The 22885-nt window shown below is 37.0% G+C and overlaps 1 protein-coding gene across 1 annotated transcript in view; it reads left to right on the forward strand.

The window, feature by feature from the left end:
- The window catches only part of CUNH4orf50 (chromosome unknown C4orf50 homolog), a 73018-nt gene that overhangs the window by 4526 nt on the left and 45607 nt on the right, over window positions 1–22885 (forward strand). The window contains exons 4-12 of the mRNA XM_042811762.1: window positions 2489–2603; window positions 3376–3509; window positions 3829–6045; window positions 6467–6568; window positions 8059–8205; window positions 10769–10945; window positions 13164–13220; window positions 13612–13794; window positions 22350–22592. Coding sequence (XP_042667696.1) covers window positions 2489–2603; window positions 3376–3509; window positions 3829–6045; window positions 6467–6568; window positions 8059–8205; window positions 10769–10945; window positions 13164–13220; window positions 13612–13794; window positions 22350–22592 — 3375 coding nt within the window. The remainder of the gene's footprint in view (window positions 1–2488; window positions 2604–3375; window positions 3510–3828; window positions 6046–6466; window positions 6569–8058; window positions 8206–10768; window positions 10946–13163; window positions 13221–13611; window positions 13795–22349; window positions 22593–22885) is intronic.

The following is a 22885-nucleotide window of genomic DNA, read 5'->3' on the forward strand; positions in this document are numbered from 1 at the left end:
TGCACTGAGTTGTACACAGGAACCACAACCAAGTGCACTGTGAGGGAACTGCCCAGCTAAAACCAGGGGGGATGGTGGCTTTCAGAGCCAGAAAATAAGTAGTGAAGAATTACTTTCAAAAATCTGAGAAAGGGAAAAAGTAAATATTGAATTGGAGGTGTGAGGGCGAGATGACCAATTGCCCAAGACTAATGCAGAATGTCTTTGAGAAACGGGGCCATGTCTCCATCATTCTATTCTGTACTATGGTGAAAAGGTTTTTTTCCTTCACCAAGCTTTCTAACCATTTCTTTTCCAACTATAAATGTATGGCTGTGTTGTCTTAGGAATTTAGGTAGTCTATGGTTTACACAAGCATGCCAAAGTATATATTAAGCCAGTGTATTTTGTTCTGATGCACAAAAACCCTTGTTCCTTGTTGTGTTACACAGCATCAAGCCTTGTGCACTGCATTTTCCTTTGCTTTCAGTACTATTACAGATTCACCTGGATTTTTCCAGTAGAAAATTTTGCTCTCAAACAGTCTGGAAAAAAAATTCAATTTCTGTTCTAAAGGGATGAGGGAGACCTCTGGTGTTGTATAGTAAAACTGAAGAGGTATATATTTTTTTTTGCCTTAGACTCAGATTCATTTTAGTTGCTGTTAATAAAATTTCCTAATCTCATTACACTGGTCTTGCAGTATTCAAGCCAAAATAGTTACATAAAAAGAAATCCTATTTAAGCTCATCATATTCCATCACCAGCTTTAAAAATTGGGAGTTATATGCATAACAAGAGAAAGTTTCATGCTGCTTTTTTTCTGGAACGTTTCTGATACATCATTTTTCACTGAAAGAGTGAGTAGGATCATATGTCCATTCTGCAGCTAGGAAAAATGTATTTTGTGAAGACAGGCTTATCAGAACCCATATGAAATACAAAAGATCTGAGATTCCTCAGTAAATATTGTATCAAATGACAAGCTCATCAACAATACTTGAAAATTATTCCCTGATCATTATTGTATATTAATGCACTAATATTTAACTCAATTAGGTGTTTTGATCTGGTACCATGGATGTGAACTGAATCTCATGGAGGAGTACAGTCACATAAATCTCATAAGAAAATTTAATTTCCAGAATCTTGTCTGTTTTTTTGTCTGTGTTCCAACTGCAGCTTATGCCTGTATGAAAAATGCCCAAAAAAGTAGCTAGTACCATGTACCAATGTCTTTATTTATCAGAAAATTTCTGGACATTCACATTAGAGGTCTATTCAAGATCTTAGTGAAGGAATGTTAAGAAACACCGAGCCATGCACTTCTCTACAGCTCTCAGATGAGAGTTGGAGTGATTTTTGTGGTGTTTCAGGCATCCAAGCATTGTGTCTTTTCCATTATTTTAAATAACAGTCTTCTGCTAGAACCCCCATATTGCTAAAGAAAATATATTTGGGAAGAAATAGAGGCAAACTTGCATGAGAAGAATGAGTGTTTTCCAAGGAATTAACATAAGCTTCATTATCACTGAGAAAAAGATGGAAGAAATCCGGAATTATTGTGGTTTCCACACAAATCATGCCACCCAGACAAGATATAAGAGGGCACAATAACGCAGGATATGGCTTGGGTTGAAATCAAAATTATGCTCATTGATTATTGAGAGGAAAACCAAGTGGCATTTGCAGACTCATTTTGAAGTTGCTGCTTTTTCCATCTGTGTGTAACTATAAAGCTGCAGCTCAGTCCTGATCTGCTGAGGTTTTTTTTTCAGCTGGCATTTGATGCAAAGCACTGTGGGAAGACAAAAATGACTCTGTTGTCTTGGTTTCTGTTCTGTTGCTGCTTTGGCTACAGCCTCAATTATGTTTTTTGTCAAGGAAATCAAATCGGATTATTCACTAAGAATAAGCATGGCACATGTGAAACATGATCTGCAGTGTATCAGACATTAAGGGTATCTGCTTTGCACCAGAAATTGTCCTTGCACCCAAATTCAATCTGATACTGAAGACAGATTTTGAGAAGAGAATCTGAATTTTATAATTAAATCACTGACTGAAGACAATTTTTTTTCCAAACAACTATTCTACCTTTTCTGAAGAGCTATTCCAATATAGAAACATTTGTCTTCATAGTCTGCACAGTGCTGGGCATAGAACTGTTAATCTCTTTCCCTTTGTTAATGGACAACGTATTGATTAGATTCTGCCTTGCTAGTGTTCTGTGCTCCAACATATTGTGCATACTTACTACTGAGATATTCTTCCTCAAGTAGCTGTAGAGTCTCAAGGAGATGTGAGGGTAAAATCTAACAAGCATGATATTTACTAGAAAATGTTGGAATGAGAAAAGTATATAGAATAGTAGCAATTATGATGAAATAATTGGTCTATTGAATGTTAATAGAAAATAGCAAAGAAAAGTTGTGTGCTTGTGTGCCTTCATATCAGCAATGGTGTATTTATAATCTGGTTTTTATTTCTTCCCCTTTTTCTCATTAAGAACAGAGACCTACACCAGCAAGATGTTCAAAACCAGAAAAGGGGAGCAATCTCAGATCAACAGAGAAGCAGAGCTGCTCAAACTTCATTTGTGCTGCTGCATGCCATGGAGTATGGTATGAAAATGAGCTGCACTTTTTTATTTCATTTCATTTCTGCGCAGCAAAAGTGAAGATTACTTCTTTCTTGTGGTGTGCTTGACTTAGAAGGTAAAATAGCTCCAAAAGCCTTCTCATCTGGAAATAGTATCTTAAGAATGTGGAAGAATAATTATTCACTTGTATGATGTGAGGATTTAGATGTGAGCTTTCTCAATAAATCCTGCAGCTGCCAAGAGGCTGAGAAGTTAGGCGATACTTTTCAAGTTTAGACTGAAATGTAGTGTTTGGGAACACTGTGCAGCTGTCAGATTTATTTTTTAGACTAAACATTACATAAAAGCTCTGATCTTGGCAAATTGTATCTAGTTAATTTTCTGACTAAAATTAATGTGGGCTTTATGATGAATTTCAGTTTATGCAAGTACAGACCTACACCAAATATTTTAACCCTTAGGTTTAACCTTTATGTTTAACACATAAGTATTCCTCTACTCAATGTAATGAGATGCTTGTTTCATTTTTAAAGGCTTTAAGATGGGGGAACAATCTCCAAATATACCTTAATTTAGAGCTTAATACTTGTCTTATGAAATATGTTTTCTTGCATAATGCCATCTTTGTCTCTGTATCACTCATGGTATGCCCTTCTGCTAGAGAAGGTAGTTTGGAGCGTATTCTTACCAAAATGCTTTCCATTCAAATCATCTGGTCAGAAATATGGGGGGTTTGTTTTTCATGTAACTGCCTGTGAATACCATTACACTTACCTTGTGCTTTATCATAACAGAAACACCAGGATACAGCTGTGATGGGCCTAAACAGACAGAAAGGCTACGAGAAGAACTGCTGCCTGTTTCAGAGCACAATTCCAACATCCTTGAAGATGCTGCTGAAGAACTCAGTTTAGCTCAGATCAAATTGGTTAGAAGTTCCTGCTATTCTCATCTTTGCGGGCACAGTGAATCTGTGAATTTTGAGTTAAGAAGAGTTAGTGTAATTAAAGACAAACATAAAAACATTTGAAATCCTATCTAGTTAAGTTGTTGTTCAAGGTGAATAATGTGCTGTAAGAAAATGATTGACTATTTGTACCTTCTTATTTTACCTTTATTCTATTTCAAATCCTTAATTTATTTGAAAACTTCATGCGGCAATGTTTTTCTCATTTGTCCATAATCAAATATTATTTCCATTGGTTTATATTTTTCAGTTTGAAACATATCTCCTTTGCAATTATCAGGTCACCCTAGGAACAAAAAGTACAGGTGCTTCAGAAGACAGTTTCACTTTGTTTAGATGTACCCCAAGCTATTCTGCCGCAAGCCTGCTTCCACCTTGCTCTGAAAAAGTAACTAATGGTGAAACAAGCAAAGGAAACAAAGATGAAGAATGCTTTTCTTTCGTGAAAGAACAAGCTATACTTCTACCAGCAAAAATGTTCCCTGTTTCTGTGGTTGAAGATTTGATGAGAAGCAAACCCAACATTATCTTGTTAAATCCAGAAAGCTACAGGGTAGAGGCTGTCACAACAGTGAAGAAAGTGAGGAGTTTGGATTTCAGTGTGGCAAATACCAGTCTTTGCTTGGATGGTCTGTGTGTTGTTACAGAAGAAGGTTTTTCTGATAAAGCTCTTACAGCTCTTTGCGGAAATATTCCATGCTCTGTGATGGAAAATTTTGCATCCTCTCTTCAAAAATACAGAGTGGAAAAACATCAGCAAAAGGAAATAATTCTACCAAAAAGCATAAGTAAGAATAAAAGTTCAGATAAAAGTGTTTGTGATAGAAAATATCACCAAAAAATCTTTAGATTGAGAATTAAAGGAGAAGAAATACAGACTGAGAAATCTCAAGTGCAACAGGTAACCTCTGTTTTTGGGGAAAATTCTAATGTTTTAAATAAGAGAGGTTTGACAAAGCCTGAGAATCAAGGAATTGAAGTCAAAGGCAAACGAGGTACTCCACAAGGTGTCCACAAAATATCTGTTGATGTGAAAGACTTTCAGTTGCATTTCAGAGAGAGTCCTGAACAAGTGGAGAAACAAGGAAGACTCTCAGAAATCTGCATATCTGATGTGTCGAGGGTGTGCAAAGATGGAGACATGATAAAAATGGGAGAGGAAGAGAAGAAATCTCAGAAAGCAACTCACCAAATAAACCTTTCAAGAAATACTGGACTGAAAGGAAAAAAAGTCCAGTCCCTGAAACTACATGAATCAAATGAGAAGTATTTCTCACGTCAGGAAATTGCTGCCGAAGACATGCAGTGTACATACTCTCAGAAATGCTCTTGGTCAGAGGAAGAGGGTTATCCACTAAACATATTGTCTCCTATGCAGAAGAGGTCCATGTGCTTAAGCAAACACTTCGTGCCAGAGAACAATTTTTCTGAGTATTTCTTCCACCTGTCACAACCAGCAGCGGTTCATGAGCGTAATATGAAAACATATGAATTGGAAAAATTAGTGGCAATGTGTTCCCAGAAGATATTTCTACTGATGCAAGAGAATGAAAACTACTTTAAAAAGGTCTGTGTATTACAAGAGGAGAACGAGAGATGTGTTCAGAAGATGTGTGCACTGGAAGAGGACATGAATGCATATTTTCAGTACGCTTTAGAAGTTGATGATAACAATGTTTTCTTTCAAAATTTACTCAATGAGAATGAAATTGTTGGTAAATGTTATAATGTGTCAGAAGGAAATACCAAGACTTCAGGAACGATTTTTGCTAAAACCATCTCTAAGAATCTCTCTTACATTGATGAGAAAAGTAGGAATTTGGGGAAAGACTCATTAACAATTGAATTAAATAAACTTCCTAAGAGTGTTTTACCTCTAGATGGAAAGAAAATTGGATATTTTCAGCTACTTTCTGACCTGAAAGAAGAAAGAAGACAATGCTTCAAAGAAATAGCTAAATTATTACAAGACAAGGAAAATTATGTAGCAAAATATAATGAATTAATGCAAGAGAGAGAGGGAAACTTAAAAAGAATATCTCTTTTAGAAGGTGAAAAAGAAAATTTATTGGGAAGTTTGGCAGAAATAAAATGTGAACAGGATAAATACCGGGCCTTGGTCTCAGAACTTCAGGAGTGCAAAACTAGCTGTTATCAGACTATTTCTGACTTACAGGAGGAAAAATGTGTCCTGAAAAGAGCTATAGAACAAATTAAAAAAGAAAATGCAGAACAACTTGGTGAGTTTCAGAAAGCAAATGCTGACTTCATTTTAGAAAATAACAAATTGAAAGAATTGATGTATTCTTTGGGTTTCTCCTATGAAGATCTGAGGAAAGAAAAAAGTTTGGGAACAAAGGAAAAGATAGTAAAAATAAAAGAAGAAAATAAAACTCAACATTATGGTGCTAGGCCAAGGAAAGTTGAAACAGCATGTGGTGTAACTCAGACTGAAGAAGATAGAAGAGACCCGTCCAGCTATTTTTACAGCAAAGAGGTAAATATTAAAAATAATGAAAGTTATCAAGCAGGATAGAAAGAAAGGAAGAAATATGAACATGTTCATTTACTAACTTTTATTCTGATAGGGTTTATTTTTTTATCTGTTCTGGTTTTTGTGAAATGTATACTCAGAGACAAGATCTTTAATTATATTCAGTTTCTCATCTGTATTTCTCTTCTGCAATTGTGAATCTTACAGTGAAATTCTATGGAAATTACAATGTTCTTGTAATAGCTGAATTATTGCTTCAGTTGAGAATAATCAACAGGGAAAGATTTATCTCTACTATTCTGATTTTATGCAAGTATTTGTTGTAATTCAGATAAAAGAAAACTATATTTTTCACTAAAATATATGTAAACACTTGTGTGTAGGTGGGAAGAGTCATGTCTTTCTGTTTCTCCACTTGTTCCAGGGCAGGAGATCTGAAAGCTACAGTGCGATGAAAGAGCAAGTGGAAAGGTCAAAAGAGGAATTAAAAGCACAGCAAAAAGAATTAGAAAAATCAAAAAAAGAGGTAAGCTTGTCTTTGATGCAGTTCTGAAGAGCAAATTTGTTTTCTTCTTTGTTTTCTTACATGGCTGCTTTTTTCTGCCAGTGCTTAATGTTTTTACTAAATGGGAAGTCTCTGATTTGCAGAACCAAGATCTTTTAGCTAAGAGATGAATTGCATAGTTTTTTTTGTTTGTTTGTTTGTTTGTTTGTTTGGACAGAATTTTGGGTGAAGCTGCTGTCCTTCAGCATGCTTCAACAGAAACTGAGGGCTTAATAAAGACACTCCAAACAAAATATCTGCTGTAGCCAGCTCTGGCCTCTCTCCCCCTCATTGGGAATGAAGAGTAAGAAGTATCCTCGCCTGAGGATAATGGTGAATCTGATTTCAGAGTAATTTTTGAATAAGGGAAGAAGGGGCGTAAAATCTGACTCTGCCAAGTGGTTTTGCTATACCAAGTGATAGTGCAAAGTATGTGCACTTCCTCATCTCTTGACATGTATGTAATAATAACCATTTCCATGGGAATTCTTTGAATGGAGAGCAAGTTCTGTGCCTCTGTACAGCAAATCTGTGGTTTTAATAGCAACAGAGAAAGCTAAGCTTTTTCTGTGTTGTGCCTTTCCTAACACTTTAGCTTTAATATTCCTATTTTTATTTCACAATCTCCATGTCCTGTTTATCTTAACAGTACTGCTTTATGGCATGCTTGAATTTACGGGGCTGTTTCACCGAGTAACAAGCATCATGCAGACTGTCTGTGGAAAAACATCAACAATAACAAATGTTATACTGGGTGTGTAAAGAAGTAGTATGATTGCACACTGTGGATGTATGAGATGGCAGTCCTTTGACAACCACTGTGTAAAACCTCCCTGAATTAAAATGAGGCAACTGCAGTACAGGGATGGATTGGGATTGAGTGATGGAGGGACAGACTCCAGTCCCTTGGAGTTTATGTGTAAATGTATCGTTTGATTTTTACTTATTTTAAAATGTCTGATTAATTTAGTCCCTTCTAATCCTTTGGGTGTTACAACAACTTATTTTGTTAACTTAAAAGAATGTGAAACCTTTGATTTCAGAAGGAAGAAATAACGAAGAAAGAATCGTGCGGTCAATGATCTACTGAATGTGTTTGTTTGTTTCAAAATGGCAGTTAATTGGTAGTGGAAGTAGGGAAAATAAATCTCAGAAGTAATATAAACATAAATGTACAGGTTTTTATTTCTTCCGCTACATTTTTCATTTTGACATTTTTGAGGATTTTTTTTTTTTTTTGCCACTTATTCTCCTCTGGTGGCTTTCAGACTGTTTTATTTTAAGCTTCATTCAGAGCATTCAAGGTAACTTCAAATTTAGAAATCAGCCTAAAAATTTAATCTCATCATAGCTCTAGCAATTTAAAACTTGGAGATTATGTTCAAGTCCATGCTTGTAAGCCAACGCTGAGAAACAGTATCTCTGCTAAACTAACCTCACTCAGTAATTTTGCTTTTTAACCTTACCATTAGGCTCAGAAATGGTACAGGGAACTTGGCTTTGCTGAAACCAGATATGAAGAAATCAAGACTTATTTAACACATGTTCTCTCAGAATTAGACTGTCTTAAACAAGAAGCTGAAGAGAAAACTCTTGGAAAGCAGCACTGCAAATTAATGGTACGTATGTAAATGTAATGAAGAAAAGCCATATTCCTGTGTACAGGTGTTGAGACATCTATTAATGTTATTGGCAATAGATTTGATGCAGACTTACAGCCAGTGCAGATGTAAACTTGAAAGTAACGAGGTATTATGCTAGGCTGACCATCTCTCTTACTGGATAATCCAATGTTTCGGTTCTGCACGGGCATTTTAGACAGCTCTATTTTTTTTTTAGAACTTTCCCTATATAGCCAGAATAATTCTCTGACAAATGGATTTTCAGGTGAATTAATGAGATTGCCCATAGTGGAAGGTTTGCAGTGTTGTTTGACTTGCCTCTTACTTCTTTGTCTAGTTTAAATCTTTGTTGTGGGATTAATATAAATTTTTAAAATACATGCATATCTCATTCTAGGGTCAAAGTTGTAGCAAATGTACATCAGAGATATGAGTTTATCCTTCAGATACGCTATCTGATGGATCAACTAATTATCTGTATGACTTAAGTCCATTATATCTTCACCAAAGGATGTAGATCTTATTGGCAAAATTAAGCAAATATTGATATAGATAGAAATTAGACATATTTTAAGAAATATTAAAACTTTTTTTTTCACTTTCTTTTAAAATAAACTTTTTAATAAACATCAATCTGTTTGTGTGAAATCCTTAATGATCTAAGTTTTTTTGTGCAGGTATTATATCTCAAAGTTACTGCTGGGACTTCTTGCTTGGTGTTGCTAACAGAGAAAGCATCATTTAGCATAAGTTTACTTGGGAAAATTTTCTAGGCTGCTCTTGTGTTTTTCTGAACCATTCTATAGTAGTAGTTGGGAGAACTATGTGGGTGAGCAGGAAAGAAGAAGCAGAATATTACTTGCAGCTTTGGAAAAGAACACAAGATTTTTGAATGACGTGCATACTACATAAGTTAAGTTAAGATTGGGGCTTAGTCATTCTTCAGTTATTTCTCAGTTTCTGCATTTGTGACCGTTTTGGAGCTTGAACAGCAGTTACTGTAAACTAGGACGTCATAACCTTACATCATTTTTGTGTGCTCATTTGTGCTTTTGAAAATAAAACTGCCAGTGTGACAGCAAAATGCAGAAGGAAGGAGGTAAACCTTCTCTGCCTTTAACCTTCAAGCATTTTTTTTACCACTTCTTTTTCCGTTAAGCATCTTCAGTCAGAGAGTGTTTCCATTTCTGATTTAACATGCTTTTTTTCTGTGGGAGAGAAGATGAAAAAAAAACCTGATCCTTGATTTGTCCAACAGTCACTATGGTTCTATTCTCTTAACACAAGAGGGAGCCAAGAATTTGATAAAAAGCAAGTGCAAATGACTAGAATGCTGCACATGGAAAACTCACTTGATTAGGAAGAGTATGAAAATACCGTATTTGTGGTTTTGCCTGTACTGCAACAATGAGTTGCAGACAGAATGATGTGATCTCTCTTCAGTTTTCTGTATTCTTTGGAATGGTACCTTTGGTATCTTGTAGTCACCAAAGGTGTCCAAGTTGGAAAGATGGTCACTAAGCCAGGGAGAATTACTGCACTGCTGTGCACAATAGCTGAACATTAGCTCTTCTTTCAGCTGCTTTGTTGTTAACATCCATGAAAATCAAACCATCTTCCTGAGTGAGTGTTTTGTAAGAAAGTTTATGGGCTTATTAGAGATCTGCCTAGGATTCTTAGCATAATCTCAGAAATGCTCAATCTCTTTAGACTTGCATATGTGACATTACATGAAGACTTGAACAGTTGTATCAACTCAATATTTTTAAATGTAAATTCACAATAGCACAGGCATTATTCACAAAACTGTCTTTACTCTTAGATCTTCATCGTTCTCACACTGTTTAATCTGATACTATAATTTCTGGAACTGATCTCATGATGCTGACCACAGATATAAAACACTGTCCAATGTGTTCAATCTAACTGCATGAAACTGAAAAAATAAATAAAGAAATGGAGACTATTGAGAGTGGGGAAGGAGGAATTAAATTCAGAAGCTCTTCCTTCCCCTTGTTCTGTACCATTATCATTTGAAAGCAATAGTTTATTTTTAATTTTTTTTAAAATGTGCACTTAAAATCAAATTAGTTTTATTAATTATCTTCCAAAATAAAAGATAACTGAAAACATGCCATTTACTCTCTGAGAAGAACACATGTGCAAACCAAGGGGTGTATTATATAGCAGTTAGAGCAGGAGACTGGGGACTTTTGAATTCTGTCCTCACTAACTGTGTGACCTTAGGTTAGTCACTTAATTTCTCTGTGCCCCAGTTTCCCCATGTATGAAATGATTATAATACAATACTTACCTTGAAGGAACTTTGTGAAATCCCAGTTCTATACCTATTTTCAGAGGGAATCAAGAACTCCTTGCTCGTAATTAATTCTAAGATTTTTGCAAGATACTAGTTCTCCTATGTTCATAAAGATTTGAAATCATACATTTTGTATTAGCTTAAAAAAATTGAGTTAAAATGTAGATACGTTGCTCGAAAGCATGATTCAAAATATTTTATTTTCTACATCTAATCTGAAATTCTGTGTTTGCTCTCTAGCCGATGTACACCATGAAAGATGCCCAGGAAATGGAGGAAAATAAAATATCCAATAAGAGATTACAGCAGCAAATACTGACCTTGAAAGCCCAGCTCAGGGACCAGACTGCATTACAAAATCAGTTTCACAACTTGGAAAATAGAGTGGAACTTCTTCAGGCTCAGCTGTGTGAAAAGGTATAAGCAAGCTGATGTCTGTGTGCTTGAATGGGTGGACTGATGTGGGCTCAGACTTCAGATTCTACTTCTTTCTTCCCAAAAGAAGGAGCCAAAGTAGTCTTTTTTTTCTGTTCTTTTTTTCCCTGGGAATGGGTCTGGGGATAATTAAGTGGTTTACAGGCATATCAAATTCCCCCTGACTTCAGAGAAATAGGAAAAGATGTAAACTGCCTGGGTGGTCAACATTATGGAAAGATGATAGTCTCTCTATAATAAAAACTTGCCACCAGTCTCTTCTGTAATCCCCATATCATAATCCAAGAAAAGTGCTGAGTTTTCTTACCGAGCCACCTCCTTGGCTTACGTTGTTAGAATTTGTAACATTCCCAGCTGCCTTGTTGCACCAGAATTTTGTGCCTTTTTTTTTTATCCAGCAGTTAGGGTTACATATTTAGAGATTCAGTTGTATGCGTGGTGTAGATTTTTTTTTTTTAAATTGACACTATTATTCTGTTGAAAAGCTTCAATGTACATGCAGGTCTACTTACATTAACAGTTTCTAGGTCTGCACACTATATTTCAGTTTCTAGGTCTGCACACTGTATTTCAGCAGGCACACCAGAGCAGACACACTCATTAACCCTTGCAGAGCTGTTGCCTTATATTCAAACTGCTGTCAGTGTGACTATAATCAGTGATCTTTTAGATGATCTCTGACAAATGAATAAATTTCTGTTAAGGCTTTTTTTTCCTTAGATTTTATTTTCTATTTCTTTGGAACCATTTTTTTTTTTTTTTTTTTTTTTAATGATGACTGTTATAATGCAAGCCAAATTGGAATTGTCCATTGTGCTGTGAAACTACTAGTAAACAGAGTTTTCTCAGTTGTGCCCTGCAGAGAGCACATGGGATGTGCTTCTTCTCTGTCTTTTCTCTGAAATACAGGAGACAAAGAATTTTCTTCCTGCAGAGTGTGAATTTCGTTCTCCTTCCTCCACAGTAAATCCACTGCCTTGTTATGTGCTGTGATTTACTTTAAAGAACACTGCATGGAAAACTAGTGGCCTCTCTCAGGAGTTGATTAGGCTGCTTCTCAACAGAATAGTGCTAGTAAAATGAATTTGTTTTATAGTATCTGCTGTCTGCATTGATGGATGGTGCATATCAGATGGTAGGTGAGCAAAGGATGAGACGTGCTATCCACATAAGTGGGCAGCTCCTAATTGCTCTGTTGCATCAGCAAAGTGTTTTGTTCCATGCCTCATCAAGAATTTAGTGTCAACAGTGAAGAGACCGACTGCCAGCTTTTCCTTTGTTCCCTCAGTACAAGTGTAATGTAAGGGCATCTCTCTGTCCTATCCACTGTGCTCCTTCCCAAGTCCATAATTTATTGGCTAAAGCTGGGTGACCTCTTTCAGTGTGATTGAGTTCTTATAAAGGGAATATTTTTCTTTCTTTTTTCTTTTTTCTTTTTTTCTTTTTAATGCACATTATATATTTACTGTGGGCTTCATAGAAATACAAATAACCAAACAAAATGAATTCAAAGGAATCTGTTCTTTTTTTTCTTTTTTCTTTCTTTTTTTCTTTTTTTCTTTTTTTTTTTTTTTTTCCAAATATTACTGTATTCATTTATAGTAGAAAGAGATTTTACCTGACAGACTATAATACATTTTCTGTATTCTCAGAAAGCAGGTTTCTCGTAAATAGTAAGCATTTTTATCATGAAGTACAAATCAGGTCATCTGCCTCACCTCATACTAGGGGAAATGTATCCATCATTTCAAAGCAGAAAATTGTTGATGTTTACTTATGAAAGCCTGCCATGGAATGAATGTGCTGGAAATCTCCCTGTGTTTCTTGCTCTCTACAACATAATATAAATAAGAAAGGAGAAAACTTTCCCCCAAAAGAGTATTTTGGAGGATTCACAGATCAAATGGGAGTATGAATGCATAATGAATGGTATCAAGTCTTTAATGTGATGTGGCTTTGATGATATAGGGTTCCATTTAAAAGCATCCGAAAGCACTTGGTAATACATGAGTCCAACATCAATGCTAGGGCTTATCAGTGTACAAACAACTCCTTACATTACTGCAGGGTGTTTGTGATACAAGGTCATGCAGTTGTGTGAAGTATATGCTTCAGAAGTCGAGTCTAAAACAAATATCCAAAAACTACTGCAATATTTCTAAGTGAAAATATTAACATGGTATGTTTTTCTACCTTTCAGACAAAAGAACTCCAGAAGAGAAAGTCTGAAGCAATGTTGACACTAGCTCCTCTAAAGGTAAGATATGATCTTGAAGGCTGATGCAAAGGGGTATCCCTGTGTTTGCAGGCTTGCTCTTGTTTTCAGCATCTTGTATCTTCTCTCTTTGTAGCTGCTTTCTGCAGTTCCTCCTAACTGAGTTGTTTGCTCCAGTGGTTTAGGTGAGGTTGGCTGTTATTATAGCTTGCAAAAGTGGGTTTTCACAGATAGAAAAGTGAATGCCTATTTTCAGTTTATCTGTATGTACATATTGCTGTTGCAGGATGCAGAAGCACCTGGAAGACCTAGAAGTATAGGACTACAGTGCGCAGTTTTGGGTCGAAAGGTGTGGAATTTCACCAGACTCAGAATATAATTTTTCAGTCTGAACAAGGAACAAGATCACTGTTTATGTGTTTATTCTGCATAGGCTAAGTTGGCTTGCCTGACCAGAAAATGCCAGGAAAGGAACAGCTTCATTATCAGGATGCATGGTGAGTTTCACCGTAGAGGATTTAACAACTACAAGTTTGATGAAGAAGTGAGGAGCTTGGTGAACGACGTTGCCCTTGCAGAGTACATAGACACTTTTACAACAACATGTAATCAAGAGGTAAGCATCTGCATGTCCTTGCAGGATCCTCTGGTTTCTATTGCTGTTTTGTCAGTGATTTTTTGTGAAGTGTTTAGTGAGACTCAGTGAACAGTTATAAAATATCTCTGGGCTCTTAATATTGCTTCAGACCAAGCAGCAGACTGGGTTGCTTAACTGCAATTTTAGTCATGGTTTAAATATTCTGGAGCTCATCACGTCTGTGCTCCATGCAAAAAACTTTTAGCTAATACTTTGAAGACCTAGTAGATAATGCAAGATAACTGATACAATTTGAGTTTTAATAGTATTTTTGCATTTTATTCCTGAGAGATCTGAGATGCATTATTGAAGAATAAATTAAAAGGAAAGAAAAAAAAAATAACAGTCTGGATAAGACTAGATTTATATATATAGCTATAGTGCATAGCTATGTTCCTGCAAGTGTTTCAAGACACGTCCCAACACTGTCTTACCTAAGCTCACACTAAGAATGAGTGTTTTGTGTGGCGGAGTTAGTAACTCTTCTGTCAGAAATGTAGAAAATACTTCACTATCTTCAGATGTTTTCTCAAACACTGCTGTGATGAATGAACATATAGTAAGGCACACTTAGTCTGTCTCCCTGAATGCCTAATTGTCACAAAACAGCTCTTAACAGAATAGCATTAAACTAAATTGTTCTCTGGATGGCTAATGGGTTAATTTGGGAGGTAGGAGCTCCAAATTCAATTGCTTGCTTCAGCAGACATTTAGCTATTCACCAAGGAGAGCATAAATCTCTTCACATGGTATCCAGTGCTGTATTGTCCAAAAGTTCCACCAGGTCTTGGGGACATGGGGATTCACACCTGCTTTCTGAATCTTGCTAAAGACAGCCTGGCTCTTGCTGAGCAACATGACGCTAAGCTTCAGACCATTCTGGGACCAGATGTTTCAGCTGGCTGTGGAAAGTAATTCCCATATGTAAGAGAAGAAAACCTTCCTGCCAAGGCAGATTTTTCTGTTCCCATGAAAAAAAATAGGTTTTCATGAATAAGTTTTCCTATGGAAAACATTGTAGTGAGAAAATATCCAATTGGCCCTTCTACAAGTTTAATATATATATAAGTAGTTGCAATCACAAAGAGAAGTGAATGTTTCATATTCACAGTTCTGTGTGGACTGTGTGGACCTACAGACATGTATTAAACTGAACTGAACTTTCATCTTTAAGAGTTACGTTTTTCATCTCAACTCTTATTCTCACTGCTATTCACATCTAAGATTCCCAGCTTCTACTGACATAAAACTCCTTTGAAAGTTCATTCTTTTTCATCCCCTGAGATTTTAACTTCTAAATCTTTCCTAGCACTTGAATACTTACAGAGAAAATTTGGTGGATGTGTTTTTTTTCTTCCTTCTTGACATACAGATTTGCACTTGGCTTTATTCATTTCTGGATCCAGTGACAAATGGAAGTCTGTTACATATTGATGTCAGACTTACTTGCTTTAGCTTAATGATGGATTTCAACTGAAAGTTTGCAAGGATATATAAAGGTGGCAATCAGGGAGAGAGAGGTGATTGTCCTCCTCTACTTGGCTCTTGTGAGGCCCCATCTGGAGTACTGCGTCCAGGCCTGGAGTCCCCAGTACAGGAAGGATGTGGAACTCTTGGAGCGGGTCCAGAGGAGGGCCACTAAGATGATCAGAGGGCTGGAGCACCTCTCCTATGAGGAAAGGTTGAGGGAACTGGGCTTGTTTAGCTTGGAGAAGAGAAGGCTCTGGGGAGACCTCATTGTGGCCTTCCAGTACTTGAAGGGAGTGTACAAACAGGAAGGAGAACAACTGTTTACAAGGGTGGATAGTGATAGGACAAGGGGGAATGGCTTTAAACTGAGACAGGAGGTTTAGGTTAGATATTAGGAGGAAGTAAAGTTTTTCACTCAGAGGGTGGTGATACACTGGAACAGGTTGCCCAAGGAGGTTGTGGATGCTCCATCCCTGGAGGCATTCAAGGCCAGGCTGGATGTGGCTCTGGGAAGCCTGGTCTGGTGGTTGGTGACCCTGCACAAAGCAGGGTGGTTGAAACTCTATGATCATTGTGGTCCTTTTCAACCCAGCCCATTCTATGATTCTGAGTGTTGATCCAGGAGCCCTTTGAAGGACTACATTCAATTCAGTGCCAGGTCTTGCATAGTTAAGTAAAAAATTATGTGCCTGTTTCTCAAACAAATTTTCATGTTATTATTATTATTTTTTATAACCAACTGTATAAATTTATGAAGATAGGATCAGTCTGTCCTAGTTGTGTGTGAGGATGGTGTGGCTTCAGTAGAGGACTTATGAAAGTCAACATGTTACTAAAGACTAAAGAAAAAAGTGTATTTAGTTTTTTTCTTATTCAGGATACAGCATACGGTTGGGCATTCTCTTCTGTTTTCCAGAAGTATTTTAATTCCAAATAGCTATCTCTAATACTAAAACACTAAGGCAGTGCCACGCAAATCCAAACATCTTTAGATATGTCACCTCACTTACAGCATTGGAGGCTGTGTTCTCAGTCACTGTAGATCACTGTTGTCCCAGTGACTTCATTTTACTGGAAATTTACAGTGAAATGTAAATTTTGACACAGTTGAAGGAAGGGATGCCTTTCAGAGGGACCTTGAGAGGCTTGAAAGGTGGGCCCAGTTGAACCTGATAAGGTTCAGCACAGCAAAGTGCAGAGTTTTGCACTTGGGCCAGAGGAATCCCAGGCATCCATACAGACTGGAAGGAGCGGTCCTTGAGAGCAGCCCTGTGGAAAAGAACCTGTTGGTCTTGATAGATGAAAAACTTAACATGAGCTAGCAATGTGACCTTGCTGCTCAGAAGGCAAGTGGTATCCTGGGCTCCATCAAAAGATGGGTGGCTGGCAGGGACAGGGAAGTGGTTGACCCCCTCTACTCTGCTCTTGTGAGGCCCCATCTGGAATAGTGCATCTAAGCGTGGAGCCCCCAGTACAGAAAAGACAGCTGTTGGAGAGGGTCTAGAGGAGAGCCACAAAGATGATCAGGGGACTGGAGTACCTCCCCTATAAAGACAGGCTGAGGGAGCTGGGCTTGTTCAGCCTGGAGAAAAGAAGGCTGTGCGGTGACCCCATTGCAGCCTTTCAGTACCTAAAGGGAGCCTACAAACAGGAGGGGAATCAACTCTTGGAAAGGTTGGATAACTGCAGGACTAGGGGAAATGGTTTTTAGTTGAAGGAGGGAAGATTTAGGTTGGATGTCAGGGGGAAGTTCTTTACAGAGAGAGTAGTGAGGTGCTAGCACAGGCTGCCCAGAGAGGTTGTGGATGCCCCATCCTAGGAGGTGTATAATTTAATATAATATATATAATATATATAATAATATAATATAAATAATTTAAACTTTGTATTTTGTGTTTGGAAATTAAAAAGTGGTCTGTAAAGAGGTGATACATGGCAGGGGCAAGAGCAACCGCTAGAAGATGCATGTAGCCCTCAGCACAGTGCCATGGTTGGGGCTCATAGGCTCAACATCAGACAAAATATATGAACAATCTCAATTTTCATCCTTTTGTCACATCCCACTTTCATGATCTTCTTTTAAATGTTCATTTTTTTCAATTGGAAAGGTCTTGTTGTCTTACTTTTCTTGCTGAAGTAGGATTAATTAATGGACATTATTAACAGTTATTATTTCTTTGCCCTTTTCAATGGAAAGCACATAGGGCAGATTCATCAGCTGATAATATATATTTCTACTTACTGGACAGAAAACAGTAACAGAAAAGACTAAGACTGGAGTTTTCAATAGCTGATGTGCTTGACTTGGTAACGGTGGAAAGGAAGAGAAGATGTTTCAGATAGCTAATAACAGGAAATAGGAAATAGGAGCCGACACTTTTTTTCTGAATTTCTGTCTACTTGCACTTTAAGAAACAAACTTGACATGTTTTACAGCCTCATACACGAAGCTGTCTCCATGCTGCTTTTGGTATGTTGGAGAACCACACAGAGGAGCAAGAGAGCTTGGCTTGCCCTTCACGTGAGCTCACCCCAGGCTGTGCAGTTATGTAGTATTTTCAGGCATTTTTTCTCTCTTCTAGAGTGTGTGTGGAGAAACAGGAGTGTGTTCAATTCTTTCCCACAAATGTCTGAGCCGGCCAGTTCTGATTTTATGTCAACAGCCTCCATTCAGATGACTAATGGTTGTAATGGATAATGCTGCTGTACTCAATCACTTCAATTTCTCTTGCACAGGAAGCCTTTGACTTGATTTGGTATGCTCTTTCCATAGTGGATCTGAAGCCATTGTGGCTTTTTGCCCCCTTCTCTCAGATCCAAGAGGTGATTTGTGCAATGAATATAACGATAAATGGTAGTGCTTTTTATTGCCTTTCATGAAGTCATCTTAAACCTCATACATGGAAAGCTCCAGGCAGAGAATGTGTCCAGTGCAGTGAATTATGTGTTTCGCAGAATAGAAATAAATGTGCAAAACAGTGTGGTCTAATCATCCTTTCTATCAGGGGATTTCTTCAGAGGTACTTTTCAGCAGAACAATGTTTTTTATTTATATATACAGATCTATATATGTATGTTCTCTCTGTATATTTCTTTGCAAGAGGGCACTTACTGCTTTCCTGTGAATCATATTTGAAGGAAGCAGGCCTGCAATAATAATACTCTTACACTCTCCGTGAAACGATTTGTACATTAGTGTTGAGATCAGGTTTTCTGACACCTGGGATGAGATACAATTCACATTTGATGCCAGCAGTTCAGACAGCTACATCTGTGGAAGTTACTCTGCTTCTTTCCATACTTAGTGGAAAGAAAGAGGCACTGACCAACGCTTACCCTGCCCATTTTATCTGCTTAGAAGTGGTAAGAAAATTCTAAAAAGTGACTTTCTCTCTGTTGTAACAAGAGTCAGAAAGAGATATGCTTTGGCTAGTTAAGTCCCACACTTAAAGTGAGGGACTCTGAGTTTTTAGTCTATTGGTGAGCCAAGGTGATTTGATTGGAATTCCAAGCTGACAGAAGAGCCATGATAGTGGTTGTTACTAAGTCATTTTCTTAAAGAAGGGTAGAATCCATTGCAGAGGAATGTTATTTTTGACCCTCAAAAATATTTTAAAACAATGAAGGATATAAAATACGGATTTAAAACTGTTAAGGGCAATCTGTCATTTCCAGTGGAATGACTGATAGAGCCATTCAATAATTATGTAAATGTCTGTAGAGAGGAAATCCCAAGAATTTGTAGTGACTGAGGAGTAGGTACATACTCAAGGTTAGCACAATTTTTAAGTAAAACTGGGTCTGGCTGACAAAGATTTAGATCTGTTTTCTGACAATATGCATAAAAGGGATAATTTTGCAGTGGTTTTTGCTCTAGTAGAGTAGAACAGAAAATACATGGTGGTAAAAGTGGTAGAATAGCCATGATTAAAATAGAACAGAAAATACATGGTGGTAAAAGTGGTAGAATAGCCATGATTAAAATAGAACAGAAAATACATGGTGGTAAAAGTGGTAGAATAGCCATGATTAAAATAGTGAAGCTGTTTGGAATTTCTATTAAGATAAAATGTTCAGTTAAAATTATCCACAGTAACTCAAACTTTATTCTATCAGTGACACCAGTATCTTTTTCTGTTTGTAATATGAGAAAGAGTAGTTTTTTTCTTATTATTGTTCTTTAAAAAGTGATCCTTTCAAGGACTTGAAGTGTAAATTTGGATTCTGCCAAGCTTGGGGGGATGTCACAATACTTCCATTTTTTTCCCAGCTGGGATAATTTGTGGAAACACTAAAGGAAAGAAAAAATTATCAAGGTAAAATAGAATTAATAATGTTAAGTGTGATAATTATCTAATAAAAGAAATTCACACATAGACACTGAGACAAAAATCTGAAATTTTTGTATTCATAAATATATAGTGCTTGGTTACATCCGTAGAGTTAGAGAAAAAGTGATTTTTAGTGTTTCACAAAGCCTTATGAAATGCTAAAGATGAACGTTTTTGAAAGAATCATACCAGTTTTCATATACTGACCTTTCTGTGAACACTTTGTCAGTGTGGTAGCAGTTCCACTCATCAGGGTTTGCATTAACTCATAACCCACATTTCTGCTGATCCCTGATGCATCGACTGCTGCAAAATTCAGTAATCCTGGAACTCAAAAGAGTTTGTGAGTTGAATATTTGAGGGAAATATAAGAAAGAGACTTGAAAAAGATTATTTTTTGCTAGCAATGTAATGTATGACTGTTACAGCTTTGACACAGATGTGTTTTTCCTGGTAGCTTTAGCAGCAATCCTGCCTACTGAGGAGGACAGTGATTTGCCTTTGCACGGGTCGTTGGACTCCCTAACTTGTGCTGCTCCTGCTGAGTCTCATCTATCACTAGGGTGCCTCTAACTGTGCTTCCTGTAGTGAGAAAATTGTCATCAAATAATTTTAGATCTAATTTCTTCATGCCACAGAACATGTCAGGGCTGCCTTTTGTAACCCCTCTTTCAGCCAGCCAGCACTTTTTGTGAGTGCTGGTGACAGTCACTGCCTTCATAACTTTGGTTAGAAGTCAAGGACTTCTGGAGATTCCTTTGGCTTCAGTGTTTACAAGAGAACATCCAATGTATAGCTTTTGCTTTCCAACTGATCAATACTGGTATTGATGCTATGATTTCATTGGGTGTTCATGCCACCCTGCCTAAATAAACACTATCCAGATCACAGACTGTCTGTATAATCAGCATAGAGAAAAAGCAAATCCTCTAGGGAGGAGCAGCAAAGTCGGTCCATGTGAGTGGTCTTTCAGTTCCTTGATGTTGTCCTGTGCCTCACCTGCTGCTCAGCCTGAAGTAAAAGAGACAGGTGGTGACTGCTGTCAAGGACTAGTTGTCATCTCAGCTGGCAAAACAAATTGCATTTGGTATTTTAATGGGATCAATGGCCAGAATTCAGTGTTGGTTCACCCCTCTTATGATGAGGAGGCAAGAATGTAAGGTACAATTGGATCAAAGTCAGTGTCCATCAATTATGTTTGTCATTCACACTCTCTTATGTGCTGTGTCTGGGAATAGTTCTGTCCTGCAGCACACCAGATCCAGAGATGGACAGGCACAATTAATACGCCTGACTCTGTGACCAGGTTACCAGTACACTGGTGTATTTAGGAACCACAAGACACATGCTTTAGGGAGCCTAAGAGCCAAAAGTGTTGTTTTGTAAGCAGGGCAGAAGAGTGATGAGCTTTCTCCGGTCAGACTAGCTTGTCTCCTGAGCATCACCTAGGCTATAGCACAATACAGCACCACTGGCATCTGTATGCTCCTGGTATTGGAGCTCTTGACCTCCTTGCAAGTTGTATATTACACGTAAAGCTCCATGATTATCACTTCAGCAAGGTGGTGAAACTTCTTTCCTTGGCAATGGCAGCAATTCACACACTGTATGTTCTCCTTTACGCTGTCACAGCATTTTATTTTGGTGGATTTGCTTGCCAATAAATGATAATTACATCTGGGGGATCACTTCAAAACAAGTTTACATCATTATAACGCATCAGAAGCCCTTATTTTTTTTGTTTGTCTGTTTTTGAATGGACACAAGTGATGTACTTAATGCTTATTAAAGACATAGAGAGAAAAAGCAATACATTTCTGTAAGTAAAATGTGTTTTATCTTAAATAACAATTCCTGATTTGGATTTATAGTATTTGCATTTCTGGAATTTTTGCAAGAGAATTAATGACAGTGAAGTGATAACTTGAAATCAGATGCATTAATTTTGGAAGTAATTCAAACAAGCAAAAACCAAAGGGCTGAAAATACTGTTAAAAGTTGTAAATTCATTTTCTTTGCAACTACAAGGAAAAGAATGTATCATTAATCTGGTTTCATTAATAAATTTGTATTTAAGACAAAATTCTACTTCTTTGTGATAGTCATTTATTTGCAGTGAAATCTTCTCTTCCTGTTGGCAACTATTATGAAAAGGTACATTATCAATCAAGCCACTTTTCGGTCTTAGTGTGACGTCAGTTTTATTTTTGTACAGTAAAATCAATTAAGTTGATTTAAATATGGAATAAGAGGATGTGCCAAAGAGTTTGTGCAACTGAACTTTTAAAATCCATTAAACTTAACTTCCTTGAGCATTCTTAAGTAGACAAGCTTGGATTGGATTTGCTGCTGAGTAAGATAATATGCGTGAAGGAAATATGTTATAGAAATTGAAATCCTTGAAGAGGATAAACTGTGAAATCTTTAAAATTAGTGGGTTTTTTCCTAGTTTTTTCTAGTTTTTCTAAATATTCAGGTGCAAATTTGGAATTTTTAGTTCTTGGGGAAGAGTTGGGGAATGCAGGATTCCATTTTAGAAAGAAAGAAGAATGCCTCACACTTCAAGTAATTGGTATATTAACTACTTATAAATATCATTACTTTACATTTGATTTCTGTGAATGTTTCTTGCAATGAAACAGCTTGCAATCCAAACAGCTTCCACTTACTCAAAATAAACAGTGCTGGAAAGCTTCATCTCTGAGTTTCTAAAGATGGCATTTTGTCTTGCAGATGCTGCCTTCTTCCACAGACATTTCAGAGGCCAGTGGGCAGTCAGAGAATCATGAGGCTTCAGTCAAAGTGAGCAGAATGTCGTGGTCAATACCTGCAACCTTTCTGCAAGAGGCAGATGGCATCCACAGCTCTCACATCACTCCAAATATATACACCAGTTCTCCTGTAAAATTAACAAGTCCAGAGAGGATCATAGCCTTGCATCGGGAGCTAAGACAAAACCATCAGAGAAACTGCCAGGTCAGTAAAGTTTATTTCATTGTTTTTATTGTTGTTAAATGTATTCTTGACAGTCATTTTACAGATCCTATAAATATTTGAATGGTCTCTTCCAGAGATGCATGTTTTATCGTTAGTTTAAACAAGCTGAATGTAACAAATTCTTAACATTTTCATTATGCATTTTCTTATTGCCTAAGAATGGTTTGATAAAAATGATTAAAAGTTGTTTTCATCATGGTGTACGTTCTGCTAAGGTTATCTCTGAAAGTTGTTCGATGTTAAAAAAAAAAAAAAAAAAAAAAAAAAAAAAA

Source organism: Centrocercus urophasianus, unplaced genomic scaffold, assembly GCF_019232065.1.
Source record: "Centrocercus urophasianus isolate 14NV4802_14NV808 unplaced genomic scaffold, USGS_Curo_1.0 seq_13, whole genome shotgun sequence".
Lineage (NCBI taxonomy): Eukaryota > Metazoa > Chordata > Aves > Galliformes > Phasianidae > Centrocercus > Centrocercus urophasianus.